Source organism: Berghia stephanieae, chromosome 9, assembly GCF_034508935.2.
Source record: "Berghia stephanieae isolate SIO BIC M18660-M18661 chromosome 9, UCSD_Bste_1.3, whole genome shotgun sequence".
Classification (NCBI taxonomy): Eukaryota; Metazoa; Mollusca; class Gastropoda; order Nudibranchia; family Aeolidiidae; genus Berghia; species Berghia stephanieae.
In genome coordinates, this window is record NC_088368.1 from 29,512,406 (window position 1) to 29,526,972 (window position 14,567).

At 34.0% G+C, this 14,567-nt stretch overlaps 1 protein-coding gene across 4 annotated transcripts in view; it reads right to left on the reverse strand.

Moving 5' to 3' along the window:
- The window catches only part of LOC144980018 (spectrin alpha chain-like), a 73,900-nt gene that overhangs the window by 18,496 nt on the left and 40,837 nt on the right, over window positions 1-14,567 (reverse strand). For 2 of the 4 annotated variants that reach the window (XM_078927454.1, XM_078927453.1), the window contains exons 27-41: window positions 14,468-14,559; window positions 13,752-13,896; window positions 13,163-13,279; window positions 12,721-12,785; window positions 12,027-12,126; window positions 11,011-11,085; window positions 6,736-6,884; window positions 5,565-5,754; window positions 4,753-4,856; window positions 3,335-3,582; window positions 2,654-2,838; window positions 1,983-2,087; window positions 1,169-1,278; window positions 690-788; window positions 117-237 (exon numbers count right to left, since the gene is read on the reverse strand). In XM_078927454.1, coding sequence (XP_078783580.1) covers window positions 117-237; window positions 690-788; window positions 1,169-1,278; window positions 1,983-2,087; window positions 2,654-2,838; window positions 3,335-3,582; window positions 4,753-4,856; window positions 5,565-5,754; window positions 6,736-6,884; window positions 11,011-11,085; window positions 12,027-12,126; window positions 12,721-12,785; window positions 13,163-13,279; window positions 13,752-13,896; window positions 14,468-14,559 — 1,905 coding nt within the window. The remainder of the gene's footprint in view (window positions 1-116; window positions 238-689; window positions 789-1,168; window positions 1,279-1,982; window positions 2,088-2,653; window positions 2,839-3,334; window positions 3,583-4,752; window positions 4,857-5,564; window positions 5,755-6,735; window positions 6,885-11,010; window positions 11,086-12,026; window positions 12,127-12,720; window positions 12,786-13,162; window positions 13,280-13,751; window positions 13,897-14,467; window positions 14,560-14,567) is intronic. The other 2 variants (XM_078927457.1, XM_078927456.1) reach the window with 1 other exon arrangement.

Consider the following 14,567-nt stretch of genomic DNA (forward strand, 5'->3'; position numbering starts at 1 on the left):
ATTGACAATTTGTAATTTTGGTCAAATTAATATGTAATCAAAGCAAATTTCAAAAAGTTTGATATCTTTAAAAAAAAAAAAAGACTGAAAAAAAGGTCAAGAGAAAAGAATCTAACCTGGATAGAGGGTTCATGGTTTTCTATCTCAGCCTCAAGCCTCTTGTGTTTCTTCCTAAGGTTCTGAACTCCAGTCAGGTCACGGCCATAATCTTCTGAGCCAACCAAAAGTTTCTTTTCTCTGAAACAGAGAGAGAAAAAAATAGTATTGTGGTTTCCAACTTTCCAAAATATACCTCCGAGGACTCGTATTTTCTTTATATCATCACAATAGTATTTTCCTCCATTAAATACAATTTCTGAAATCAATTCCTTCTTCCTCCTTAGTTAACATGTTCATAATACAGTGCAACTGCCTAAGACAATGGTCCTGCTTCAGATCCTGGTTATCCAAATGACCAGAATGATCCATGGTATTTGTTTTGGCATCTAAACAAACCTGGCTAATATTCATCAATATGGACTTGTAATATTATTCTACTTCATTTGGTAAGCTTATTTCTGACAGTCTTGAGTGACAATACTTGAAACAATTCCATTATCAGCTTAAACAATATGGATAAAACAACTATTTAGAATTCTCTATCCTATAGGATCATAAAAACCAAAAGAAAGTAACAATACAAAGCTTACTTGATCCAAGCTTCCTCATCATCAATGTCCCTCAAGAACTGGTGCATTGTGTTGGCCTCATTCAGGCGATTACGACGATGAACAGCAAACTCCTTGATCCTGAGGAAAACATTTTTTTTTAAAAAGACATCAATAAGTCCATCCATGTCACGTATTCAATGTTTGGGACTACAATAAATTTCACACATAATTAGACACAACGAGTGCCATTTAACAATTGACTTAGCCAGAGACTGGATAATCAAATCAAGGAAAACTATTCGATATTGTCTGATGATTACTTTTACAATCCCACTTTAGTTTTGAATATCTTAGCAACTTCACATTAAGGAAAAAAATGTAAAAAAAAAATAAAAAATAAAAAATAAATAATAAGAAGAAATCTGGTTTCCTACAAATCTGACCATATCAAGTTCACAAATTCATAATTGGCATTTTTTAAAACAAATATTCTGTTTGGATTATTCAACGTTTCTTACTTTTCATATCTCTCATTGATAGTCTGCTTTCTGGACACAATGCTCTCAGAGTCCCACACTCCAGCATCAACAAATTCGTCTGCTTGGCTGTTCAAGTCTTTGATACGATCCTGTGGCATGAAAAGAGAAATGAATAGAATTTTTCAATAACCATTAAAATGAAAACACACATGATGACCTTCAAAAGATAAGAACACTTGCACTGGACAGAGACTTATGAAAACAAATTACTAACTGGATACTAAGAACAGACTGAAACACTCTAAGTAACACACACAAATTGTTCACAGCAAGCATCCATAGAAACAGCGCAGCCATATAACTCGTTCATTAATTAAAATAAAAAACATATACTGGATATACTGAATGCAAATATTCCACAAACTCATTTTATAGATTCAGAAGGATGAGGAAAGGGAGGGAGGAGGGGAACAGACACAACTGAGTGTAATTAGAGATTTTTTAAAATCTTATTTTTGACCCGTGAGTAAATGTTTTAAATGTACACTAATATGTGTGACTGTAAGGATATATGACGGAGATAAGAATTTATTTTATTGCCTGACTCGACAATAATTTCAAACGCTTGTACTCCATATGGATCTATAATTTCCATTTATTTAGAAGCCATGGCAAACTAGTATGAAATTGTTTATTTTTTGTTTCTATTTTTTTCTTTACTCAATAAAGCATATGTGAAAGCAATCATAGAATAATAAAAAATAAAAAGAGTATAAATGAATAATGTAAAAAAAAATAAATCAAAATGTACAACTAAAAGAGTTATTTGAATGACAAACAATGAATGCCTCACCTCATGGGCAGAGATATCAGCTTCCATCAACTGGTGTTTCTTGACCAGATTTTGGACAGATGCCAAGTCCTTGCCGTAGTCCTCAGATGCCAGCATTTGCTCAACCTAGTGAAAAACATGTCATTTATACTCCAGATAAAATTTTAAAACTCATTGTCGGTCTTAAAAAGGGAAAATGACCAATGATACAGTGTAAAACTCAATTCAAAATGATAAAGAGATTCCAGTTCTCACTTCTTTTCAAGTTTTAATCTTGTAAGTAAAACTCAACGTATCACTGTTGTAGGGAGATGTATCACAAATGTCTGATCTCTCCGAATCAGGATCAGCTGCCTAAATAACCTCCTGTCTGTTAATTTCTTCAAAAGCGATTTTATTTCACACATGAAAATTGAAAAACCTTAGAATGATGGAATATAGGATCATTTATGTTAAGAACAACTTGAATAATTGCTAACTATGGGGTTATATATATGTCCAGAAAACAATCTGATCCATGCATCAGTATAAAGCATGCAAGGTTTCGAAGTCTACTTTAAAGGTAAACCTCAAAACATTGAGATGATCCTAACTTCTGTATCATAATCGCCATCATCAACATATCACAATCAATCCACACTTTGTTACTATACCCTATACATCATTATATAAGTATAATATACTTAACTGACCTCTCCCAGCCAGAAGTCAATGTCCTTGACCCCTGCATTGTATGTCTGCTGCCTGCTGGCCTCCTTCAACTTGTCATTCTTCTCATTAGACTTGGCCACCAGGTCTTCCCACTGAACCAGTAGACTCTCCAGACGGTTCTGGACAGCATCCTCACTTCCAGCACACTGGCGTTGGTCAATCAGGTCTGTGAGTGATAAAGAGTATATGGGTCAGCTTAAAAGAACATAGGAGCTAAGTTTATCTGCACTTATGAGTGCTGCCCCCCCCCCCCCCCCCCCCCCCCCCCCCCCCCACAAAAAATTATTATTTTTAAAATTTAAAACGGACATAAGGGGAAATTCTTTTTTTTAATGAACAGATGAAGAACCAAACAAAAGGGCAAAAAATAGAGATAACAAAAAATTATTTAAAAGATGGCTTGAGAAAAAATAAACAAAAGTGGAGAAAGAGGGGCAGTTCTATAAAAAAAAATAATAAATAAATAAATAAAAATTCAATGGATCAATGGCAATCAAAAGCCTGCAACTAACTCTGTGACTTTTTTTTTAATGCAAAAAAATTGATGACACTCAGTGGTCAATATAAATACGTCTCATACGTGTTTGACTGTTTATAGATTTCTGAATTACAGGATTTTATGAATTAAATTTCAAACTAATTTCTAGGAATCGGTCACTTACTCTGGCCAGTGGCCATCAGAGACTGCAGTCTCTCAGCATTGGCTGACAGTTCGGCCTCAAAAGCCTGGTGCTTTTGGAACTTGCTCTGGATGTTGGTTGGGTCCTTGTAAGACTCGTCCATGGCAATCTGGAGCTTCTCCTGAAGCCAGTTTTCCATCTCATCAGCATCTCGTGAAAACTGCTGGAGGGTTTGGGCCTCTCCCAGTTTAGATCGATTTTCAATAAGAGCATCTTTTAATTTTGACCATCTGATGGAAACATAGAAAAATAAATAATTAAAAAATTGCCCCTTTTTGAAATCTGATTTTAGAAGCGATTATTCAAAACTAGTGAGCACTCTGGAAAAAAAATGAGGAGAGGGGAGAGTGAGAGTGGTGAGTGAGAGAGAGAGAGAGAGAGAGAGAGAGAGAGAGAGAGAGAGAGAGAGAGAGAGAGAGAGAAAGAGAGTGAGAGGAGAGAGAAGAGAGAGAGGGGGGAGGGAGAGGGAGAGAGAGAGAGAAAGAGAGAGAGAGAGAGAGAGATAGATTTTTAATATCTCATTGTCTCAAAGCGCTTTGAGCACATTTAGTGGATATTGCGCTATATAAAAGTTCAAGTCTTTGACGACTTCAGAGAGAGAGAGAGAGAGAGAGAGAGAGAGAGAGAGAGAGAGAGAGAGAGAGAGAGAGAGAGAGAGAGAGAGAGAGAGAGAGAGAGAGAGAATGAGGGAGGGGGGAGGAAGGGAAGAAGGGAATAAAGAAACATTTGGGTCACAGTTATATCTTTCATCTGATAATATTGCTGAACAAATAATGCAAATATCCATATTGGTGCTTTCTGCATCTGTATAAATTTCCCCCAAGAAAAAATAAATTACATTGTACTTAACTTTTCAGGAGAGAAAATGGAAGTGATACTACTTTTTACTCAATCTTATTCAAGGATAAAAAAAACAACTAATTTTCCAATTCCCGGCAAAACTCTTTTTAAAAACTAAAAGCTTCATACACAAACTTTTAGATTTTAGTTCCTGAAACAGACTGAAAACTCTATTAAGCACTATTTGAATATAGCTACACCAAGTTTTAAGCTAAGTCATTTGATCTAATTACATAAATACTCTTTAATATCCTATTCAAAACAAACACATTATCAAGTTGGCAGGAGTACCATTAGCTCAATTGGTGCAAGGCTCATTCACAAGCAATTTTTTTTGTAATGGGGGGTGAAATCAGGTTGCTTGTATTTTTTGTTTGTTTTTCAATTGAATCATCTTTCCTTACAGGAGTATGTAGTTCTGAGACTATTTCTAACCCATAGCAAAAATTAAATTGATTTTAAACTGTTTGTCGTTCTAATACACAGCAGTATAAATGGATTTGAATCATGATAAAAGAAAAAAAAAAAAAAAGAAAGATGATGTGAATATTTTTTTTCACCTGTCCAAAACTTGATCTCGTTTGTCCGAGACAGCGGGTCCATCATAGTGGCTCGACTGGATCAGCTGGTCTGCAAAGTTCTGAAGGGCATTGATCTTCTCTTCCTGGATTTAACAAGACAGAGGTAGATTTTTTTTGGTAAAAAATAACTATTCTTTCTTGTCTCTCTCTTCATGGCATTGAAACGATTCAATGAGGAAATGTAACTCTCGTCTTTGTATTTGTTTATTTGACAAAGAATAAAATTTTCAGCGTATAAATGAAATCATCCAAAACTTAAGCTTGACCATCTTATTTTTTCTTTTGCAAGGTCACCCCAGACAGACCATGGACCACATCCTGTCCGAATGCTCGCTGGGACCTCACTGCACCAATGCTGACCTGAGGGAATGCAACCAGACTGCCCGGGACTGGCTGACTCACTGGCGCGACAAGATATGATGATGATTTTGCAAGGGGGTGGGGGAAAAATATGGCGCAGGGTGGTTGGTGGAAAAGGAGAGAAATAAATTTGGATAGCACTCCTGGAAGAGGGCCAGGACTGTAATCGAGGACTGGATGAAATAAAAAGAAAATGTCCAGGCTTTTTAAGCCTCCTACAGCTGAGACATTTAAGGTCAAGGTAGGGGGTGGGGGGTAGATAAAGAAAGAAAGAAAGAAAGAAAAATTCAAAACTCCAGCTCTCTGGGCCCCCAGTAAAAAATGTAATTGAAAACTATTTGAGTTTGAACAAAAGAATTTGCCCTGACTGACAAAAGTGACTTCAAGAAATCAGTGGATAAAAAGTTTATCCAGTTGCCTTAGGTACAAACCTGAGAGTTAATGGCCCTGTCAAAATCCTCATGTTTTTTGATGAGTGTCTCTACATTGTCACCATCCACAGAGTCTCCAGCCAAGAAAGCTTCTCGTGATGCCATCCAAGACTCAGCCTGCTCACAGTCACGGTAGAAAAGCTGGAGCTCCAGACACTGGTCAAGCTTCATGCGGCGAGTGATCCAGGCTCTGGTAAGAGGGGAGAAAAGTGAATCTTTCATAATAATATGATTTTTCTTTTAGTATAATTTAATTTTGAAAGTTGAATTTATCAGAGTACTTAGGTGGCAGAGTGATTTGGCATTGCAGTAACCATAGGAGGGGGTTCCCTGGGTTTCAGCCCGATTTCAGCCAATTCCACTTTTTTCCTTGAGCAAGACGGGTTTTTCATAATCTCCAAATAGGCTAATTTGGACAACATGGGTGATTCTTGTTGATATCAGATGTTTGTTTGATAGATTATCTATATTCCTTCACGGACACCTAGGCAATGGCATCGTATCATGTCATGCGCGAGAAGAATACATTTAAAAAAAAAAAACAGTGTTGGTGCTATGGTAATATAAATGTATGAAAAAATTAAGATGACCGGATTAGATTTAATAATAAGTACAAGTAGATGAAAGCTGTTTTGTACCTCTCCACTATCTCAACTACATGGTGACCTCATTCCAGATATTTTTTTAAAATATAAATATATTTGTTTTCTAATGGTATCTAATATCATGGGTAAATAAAAAAGTTATATTAAAATACATTCAATCAAATAAAAAAAATTTACAAAAAAATTTCATGAAGAGAAAGAACACTAAACAATTTACTATCTCGATCGAACAAACAATGGGTAAGAGTAAACAGAGAAATACTGCTCTAATAAAAAATGTAAAATTTGATGCGAAATATTTTATTCAGGGCTTACTGCAAGCTCTCTGTGGCATTCTTTTTTGTTTTTTTTGGTACACCCCATCACCATAGAATATTGTCATTTTTTTTTAGTTTCACTTTATCAGTAAACCTCTAATTGGCAGGAAATTTCTTTTTACGACAATGGAATTGGGCAGCATAGAAAATACAAATAATTTTGACTTTGTCATAGAATAAAGAGCTGATTTGATATAAATGTAACAAAAGTTAATCAACTCAAAACCATATAAGACCACCAATACTTACTGTTCTAATTCTTCCCTAGACTTGGCAAGCTCCTCCAACTTTTGCTGAACATCGTCACTAGCATAGTGCTGGTTCTGCAACAACTGCTGACCCAGTAGCTCAAACGCCTGGAAAGTTCCAGCTCTGGCATCCATCTCTGTACGGTGTTCCTGTTAAAAAAGAAAGGACAATGATGGTTAGCTTCCTGATGCTTGGAATTGAAATGTAATAGGTAACTGGAAATTAATGGATGAAAAATGATGCAATCTTTAAACAATTCTGCAAGCTGTAATGCTGATGTAAATGGCCTCATGAAAGCTAGTTGTCAGCATTCCTATTTTTCTTAAAACAAAAGAAATTTTTAAAAAATAGAGAGCCTCCATAAATATTTGCAAAAAGGGATCAAAGTGTTGTTTCTGAAGTTCTTAAAAAACTTTTCAATTGCTTCAAGGAGGGAGTAATAGGAAATGCCTCATACAAAATCCTTGACCACAAAAAAATGAATATGACTTCCCACAGACTGACTAAAATTAATTCATAAAAAAGTGTTTGATAGTGAGTTATATAACATTTTTCTTCAGGTTGGTCTGACAATGTGTTTTTAAAAAAAAGACTGAATCTGGTAGATCGAAAATCAAATTGTCACCCAACTTGGCATTATGAATTGGACAATTCTGATCTCACCTGGACAACTGCCAGAATTAAATAAACCTGAACAACTCGTGCATATATGTGTGATGGTATGAGAAAAGGTGCCAGATAAAAAATGTCGTCATCTCTTTGATTTTCAGATTTAGCACTCATTGTTTTCATTGACAATCAAAAGACCTTCGCATATTACAAAAAAAAAAAAACTAGAAATATCCTTTTTTGTAAAAACAATCCTATAAAACTTTACACACGGTTTTCTCTGTTTTTAGTAATGAGAATAAGATGTAATAAGATGATATTTTTGTAGCTATGGCCCAAATTAAGATATCCCAAAAATTCAAACTTTATTTTTATTAGAAAGAAATGGTTCATTCGTATATGGAAACACTTGAGGACCAAAAAAAATTCATCCCGTGGCACTTTTTCCTTAGCCAGCATACATATTTAGCCTCCAAGAGTCAACAACATGATGTAAAAGAAGTAAAAAAGTGTGCCTAGTTTATAATATGGTAAATGAGCTGCTTTTCAAGCTAAGCCATAAAAAAAACTGAAATCAGACAAATTCTAATTATGAAACATTCATGGACATCAAGACAACTTCCAACAATAATTTAAATATGTGAATTATGAACAAATTATGAAAATGCTTTTTTTTTTTTAAAGTCATGATAATTTTTTGATAATTACACACTTTTGTAAATTTTGATTGAAATGCTATCCTCATTCAAAAGCTATTTTAAAAAAAATCTTTTTACTTCTATTCCTTAGTATTAATGTGTAATGGCACATTTTTTAGAAATAAAAAAGATAATTTCTATCCCAAAAAAATTTGAACAACTTTTAAATATAGGCCATGCTTAAGATTCAGATTTAACAAACCTGGATATGGCAGCTCTAAGCTGGTTTTAAAACATCAACAACAATGACAACAATGAAAAAAGGGATAACATTAAAGTTCTAAAGATTCATGCATCTCGCATTTTTACCAACTCAGTTGCAGTTTGTCCTTAATGCCAAATTAAAAACATTTCTTCAGTTTTAGTATAAGACTGATTTAAACAGGAACATTTATTTCTACATTACCAGTTGATTACAGGAACAAAAAAAATGTTTTTAAAGCATTATTCAGAAAAAAAAGATTTTTTAAAAAAATCTATAGTTCCATTCTATAAACTTTTCATCAATATGTGACCCAAGTGGAAGCTTAGGATGATTTTCTCCAATAATGGCTTATCCTCGTGCAGTGATTAAATTGATTCGACATAAAATATTACATATATGATATTGCCTATAGATTTTGAAACCTTGGAATTAGGAATGTAAAAATAGACAAAATCTACAAACGCCACTGTTTTAAAAACTTATTTTTAAAAAAACAATATCGATCATAACTAGGCCATTCACAAATCTTTGTTTCATTGCTTTGAATTAATTTGACAATAGCAAGACGAAATTTCTCCCTAAAAATCATGCAAAATCAACAAAAAATTAATATAAAAAAAACAATGAAAAAGAAAAATAGCAAACTAACTTTAAGAGTAACTGAACCATTCATAAACTACTGAAAACAAATAGAAACATGGCACACATAATGAGTCATCCTACACATCATAAAGTGATCATTATATTATATGTTTGAGAATGGATCATGGGTAGTGGTCAATCTTATTCGCTTATGGTTTCATGGTTGTTGTTCTGAGTTCTAAGAGGATGGTTGTTTGGGGAGTGGGTATCATTGTCTAAATTTCTTTTAACCCTATCCTCTCTCTTTTAAGGCTATTTATTTCAAAATATAGTTAAAAGAGAGAAAAAAATATTTTTTAAAATTACAAATTATAGTATCGTTTTCATATGTCGAAAAACTCTGTTGATTTGTTTTGAATGATCTCATATTTGCTTTCTCACTGAGTTAAACTTCCAGACAAAAGTTGAACAAGTGGAAACCAAAATTGAGAAGTGAAAGGGGTGTTGCAAAATGACAGGATCACTTGATGATATGGGAAACTGAAAAATCAATCAACTGATCATTAATATACAGTAAAACAAAAAATAAATAAATAAAAATAAAAATCACAAAATCATAGTTAACATTTTTGTCTGACCAAAGAAGTATATCACAATGCAGATAATGCAAGACCTGTGTGTATTCATTCTAGTCAAAGTCAGTATAAAGCTGCTGGAGTACGTGGACTGTAAAAAGCAATGTACAAAAACAATTATGAAAGCTTCAAAAAAAGATCAAAAATACTAAACACAGCGAAAACTCTTCTCACTTCTGCCTTCATTAACATGTATAACTGATATAACCGTATTTGTTATTGGTTGAAGAAGCGTCACGAGTCTGAAATGATTCGTGTTTAGTATTTTGTTCTTTTTTTTTTAAAGCTGTTATAATCATTTTTGTAAATTTGAAATTTCATTATTTCTTATTTAAATTTTTGCTCCTTTAATCTTGAATAAAAATTTACCATAGACTTTAGAGTTCTTTTTTTCTTTTTATTGGAATTGATGTTAACCATTGGCATAACCAATAAAGGTTACCCGATCTAAAATAAATACACATAGACCAAACACACTGTAACTCATATGTGGTGTATTAATAAACAACAACAAATAACATCTTGTTGCCAGGCAATATGTATTTCAGGATTTATATTAGTAATGGAAAGAAAAACAAGGGCATTAAACCCCGTCCAATAAAATTTGCAATTTATATTGGCGCTAATACTTTTTTTATTTTTCAAGTTTGCAAAAAGTAATTTTCTTAGCCTGGTAACAAAATATCATTTCATCAACTTATTGACATCAGACTCTAATGGTGCAAGTAGAAAATAAATGTAATTTAAGATAAATTCCAAGTATGGTGCTTGCATGTACAAGGTTTAAGTTTGGGGGTTTCTAATACCCCATAGGTATATATGGTGATATTTATGGCTGGTGCTGTCAGTATTTTTCTGATCCCTTAAGTCCACCCAGCAGTGTCAAATTTGGTGAAAAGTACTTTGTGATAGACTATCCAAAGGGTAGTCATGAATTGCTACTTTCCACACAAAACTGGGATTGTTTTTTGACTCTATGAACCCTGTCTGAGGAAAGGTTGAATTCAGATTCAGAAGATCAAAATGCCTGAATCATACTGAGGCACCAATTTCCATGTTTCATTTGTATTTGAGATATATCTAGATTAAAAATAAAACAAACCTACACTATTAGATTCTGATATCAATATTATCTAACAAGAGATACATCATTTTCATTTCTATATTGACAACATAGAGGGCACCATTGAAAAAAAAAAGTCTATAAAACACAGATTGAATATTTACATTAATTGACGAATTAGAAAAAAGACGATATCATCAGATTCATTGTCATTTTGCATTCAACAGATTTCATTCCAAGCTTTCTGGTTATCATATAGTACTAGTAGTAGAAGTAATTGAAGTAGTAACAGTAGTGGTAGTAGTAGTAGTAGTAGTACCATCTAGTAGTAGTAGACACGGCGACAGTAGGTCATGTTTTAGTACGAGGTTTATGGAGATTACGCAGTCTATGTCAGAAATATCACACGATGGATTGGCGGATTGATAATACAGTGGCACATTCATCAGTCAACCAAAACGCAATCAACGCCATGCTCTCTACCTCCTCCAGAAATTCATCCTCCTCTTCTGGCAGTGCTGAGATACCATAATGGCTTACAATTTCAGAACTGAACATCTGGGAGGGCAATATCAGTCATTATATTTCATTTCATTTTACTTAGAAAAAAACAAAATAACCAAATAAATAAAAATTACGAATGAAGTCAAATAAAATACAAACCAGGCAGTTGAAATATCGAACTTTCTACATTCCTCTTCCTTCTATTTTTTGGTTTCTTCCCAAATGCTTTTGTTTATTCGGACAACTCTGATAACAAGTTACTGAATGATGTTTCCTTTCAAAATGAATATTTCAGTATCAGGTTGCATGATAAAAGTACATGTTCCATATTGGTCATCTGTTCAGTTGATTCATTTCGATATTTGCCAGCCTAGTGACGGAGGTGTTGTGTTTCAAAGTGTTTGATTTAAAGAGTTAAATACCTCTTCTGACAAATAAATATATTGAAGGCTGTGCTTCTATTAACAGCAGGATATCCATATACAACAGAATCTTGAAAACATGGAAGCCTTTTAAATAATAATGTCAGGAATTCATCAAAACTAGAACCCATGACTGCATGAACAAAACAAAGTGATTATCAATAACTTAGACGCTTTCAATATAAAGTAAATGATAGAAGCTGTGGGGAGGGGGTTTAAAAAAAGCATTCTTGAATCAAAGAAACATGTTCAAAAACTTGGGACCGATATGTTTAGGTTTTTCTAATTTTACAAAATTGAGAAATGTTATACCAGATGGATAAAAAGAACCATCAGCACTCTTGACAAATCTATCTTTAAATGTTCAATAAAAGAACGAGAGAAAAATTTAAATAAAATCCCAATCTTTTTACAAAAATTGTACAGGTTTCTTTACAAAAGAAAATCCCAAAACTATTGGATTGTTTCTCTCCTTTACAAAATGGTATACAAGAATTTTTAAAATGCTGAAAAAAATTCAGAAAGAATTAGAAAGTACATAAAGGCTGGTCATACATTTATTACAAGACTCACCTGGTGTCTTTCCAGAAGAGCTTCAGCTCCTGTTACATCCTTGGCCAGTTCATCAGAGGACACCAATGCCATCATACTGTTGATCCAGCTTGTCAAATCTCTGGATGAAATTCATTGAACGGGTATTGATGATTAGGTGGGAGACTGGGTAACTACATATATATATATGGATGACCGAATGAACATATTATTGGGTAAAAGAAAGGGTGATTAGATGAACAGATAGGTAAAGAAGTGCAGCTATGTAGTCTTGTGGTATGACATTCGCTTTCAGATCGGAGGGTCCTGGAGTCTCACTCAGCACATTGATGAGTCCTTGGAAAAGGTTCTTTACTCACATTCGCTCATCGTACAAAGGTGTAAAATGAGAACCTGGCCGTTAACAGTGTTGTCTCTGTCCGAATAAAAAAATTGTAATAACGCCTAACAGGCATCATGTCTCATCCTACGTCTCAAGTGTTGCTGTTGGTCAGGGACCCCTTGTAAAGCGCTTTGAGCATGTTTAGTGGATATTGCGCGATATAAAAGCTCAAAGCTCAAAAAGGAAACGAAAAGAAGGATGGACAGGTTGGAGGGAGAGAAAATGGATAGCTGAACAGTTGGATTAACAAATCTAATTTAATGGGTTGATTGGAAATCAGGAAGAGGAGGAAAGAGAATATTAAAGGGTCATAAGCACAGCATTTCATCTAACCTGTAATCACTGAGGAATCTCTGCAGGTCGTAAGCATCCAGCAGCTTCACTTTCCTGGCATCCGCCTATTTAAAGAAAAAAAAATCATGTAACCTTATATAAAATATTGTCTTAACCAACAAAGTCATTTGATATGATACTATTTCACTGCGTTCTAATAAGCCAGAAAGATTTCAATTTTTTAATTATTTTTTTTTTCTTTTCAAATAGAATTTCCATAAAACTTTGAAATGAAAATCAATTTGGGAAGTTATTCATTTCTATTCCATATATAATACCAAGCAAATAACTACACACTTCTCATTGCTTTAAATATACGGTTAAGCCTAAACCTAACGCATGACTTTCATCTCTGCTGTCTATAATTCTTGGTTCTAAAGATAAAAATATACTTTTTTTTTATTATGTCACATGCATTGATAAAACAGACAATAAAATCTACCTTGATAGTGAGGGCATTCCACATTTCATTGATTTCAGTCTGGTGTTCATAGATTCCTTCAGCTTGGTCAGGATGAGTCTGCATCAAACGTTGGGCTGTCTCATCTAACTCACGAACCTTTACAGGTGAAGGTGAAAAGGAAGGGGTGGGAGGTGAAGAGAGTAAAATCAATAAATGAACCAACAAAAACAGAGTTTTCAAACCTTTCACAATCCAGTCAATGTAAACTTTAACACATTAAGGATATAAAATTCCCTAAAAGCTAGGCCACACCACTGAGGTAGCTTATTTCTTCAAGGAACAACATCAACACATCATACTTTCACGCACTGAAATCACTCATTCCTTTGTGAATTAGCAATACCGTAACATTCCTTAAAACACTCCATATGTTAAATATTTAGTTGCTTACTAAAGGATTAAGCAACTTTGTTTCTTTACAGCTTTAAACCTATTACCTTTGTGTGAGCTGTGCGTTGAGAGTAATAATAAAAGTAACTTTTTTTCTACTCTCAATTAATAAGAATTAGAGAATTAGACCTTTGTCAAATATCAAGTTGTTATTACAGTTATATATTGTTTTTCCTACCTTCTCTCCCAAAGCTGCTAAATCTCTCTCCAACCCTTCATGCTTTCTCTGCAGGGCCTGCACACTAGCAAGGTCATGGCCATAGTTGTCATTATTAAGGGCATTGTCCTTTTCCTTGATCCAGTCCTTTGCCTCATCAACCTCTCTGAAAATTTTGAACAAATTTTTTTTTAACCCTAGATCATGTTTTTATAAACATTATTGTCTTTATGGAATGCATGTTTTTTTTTTTTGGTGTTTTTAAAAGATTTACAGTACTTGCGACACATTTAGGTCACTTTTCAGTGCCAGTAAAAAGGAATAAAATGGGATAATCAAAAAATTCTAGATTTACAATCTAAAGCATTCAAGAAAAAGAAAAACAAAGGGGACTGGTTAAAATAATGAACAGATGAACTTCGTTTGAGATCACCTAAAAGTCTAATCAGAATTGTTCTCTCTCAGCCAAGGACTCCAGCCTGGGCCAGAACAAAACCAAGTAATCCATCAAGGGAGGTCAAGAGACTCCCCTCAAATAATGACATGCTAATCCACCAACAACGACAAAGACAAAGAAAAAAAAGGTCAGCCACTTAAAAACAATAAGTCAAAATATTCTGAAAATTCAGCAAATTAAAAATAGTCCGTATTAAAATGGTTCCCAACGTGTTCATCATACTGGAATAAGCTTGCAGTTCTAATATGACTTTTAAAAATGTCACTGTCTTTGAGCTAACCTGTGATAGCGTTGGACTTCAAATGAGCTACTGAGGACCTGAGCTCTTTCAGCTGTAACCTGTTGTAAGTTAACCCATCTCTGGTTCAATTGCTGTGAAA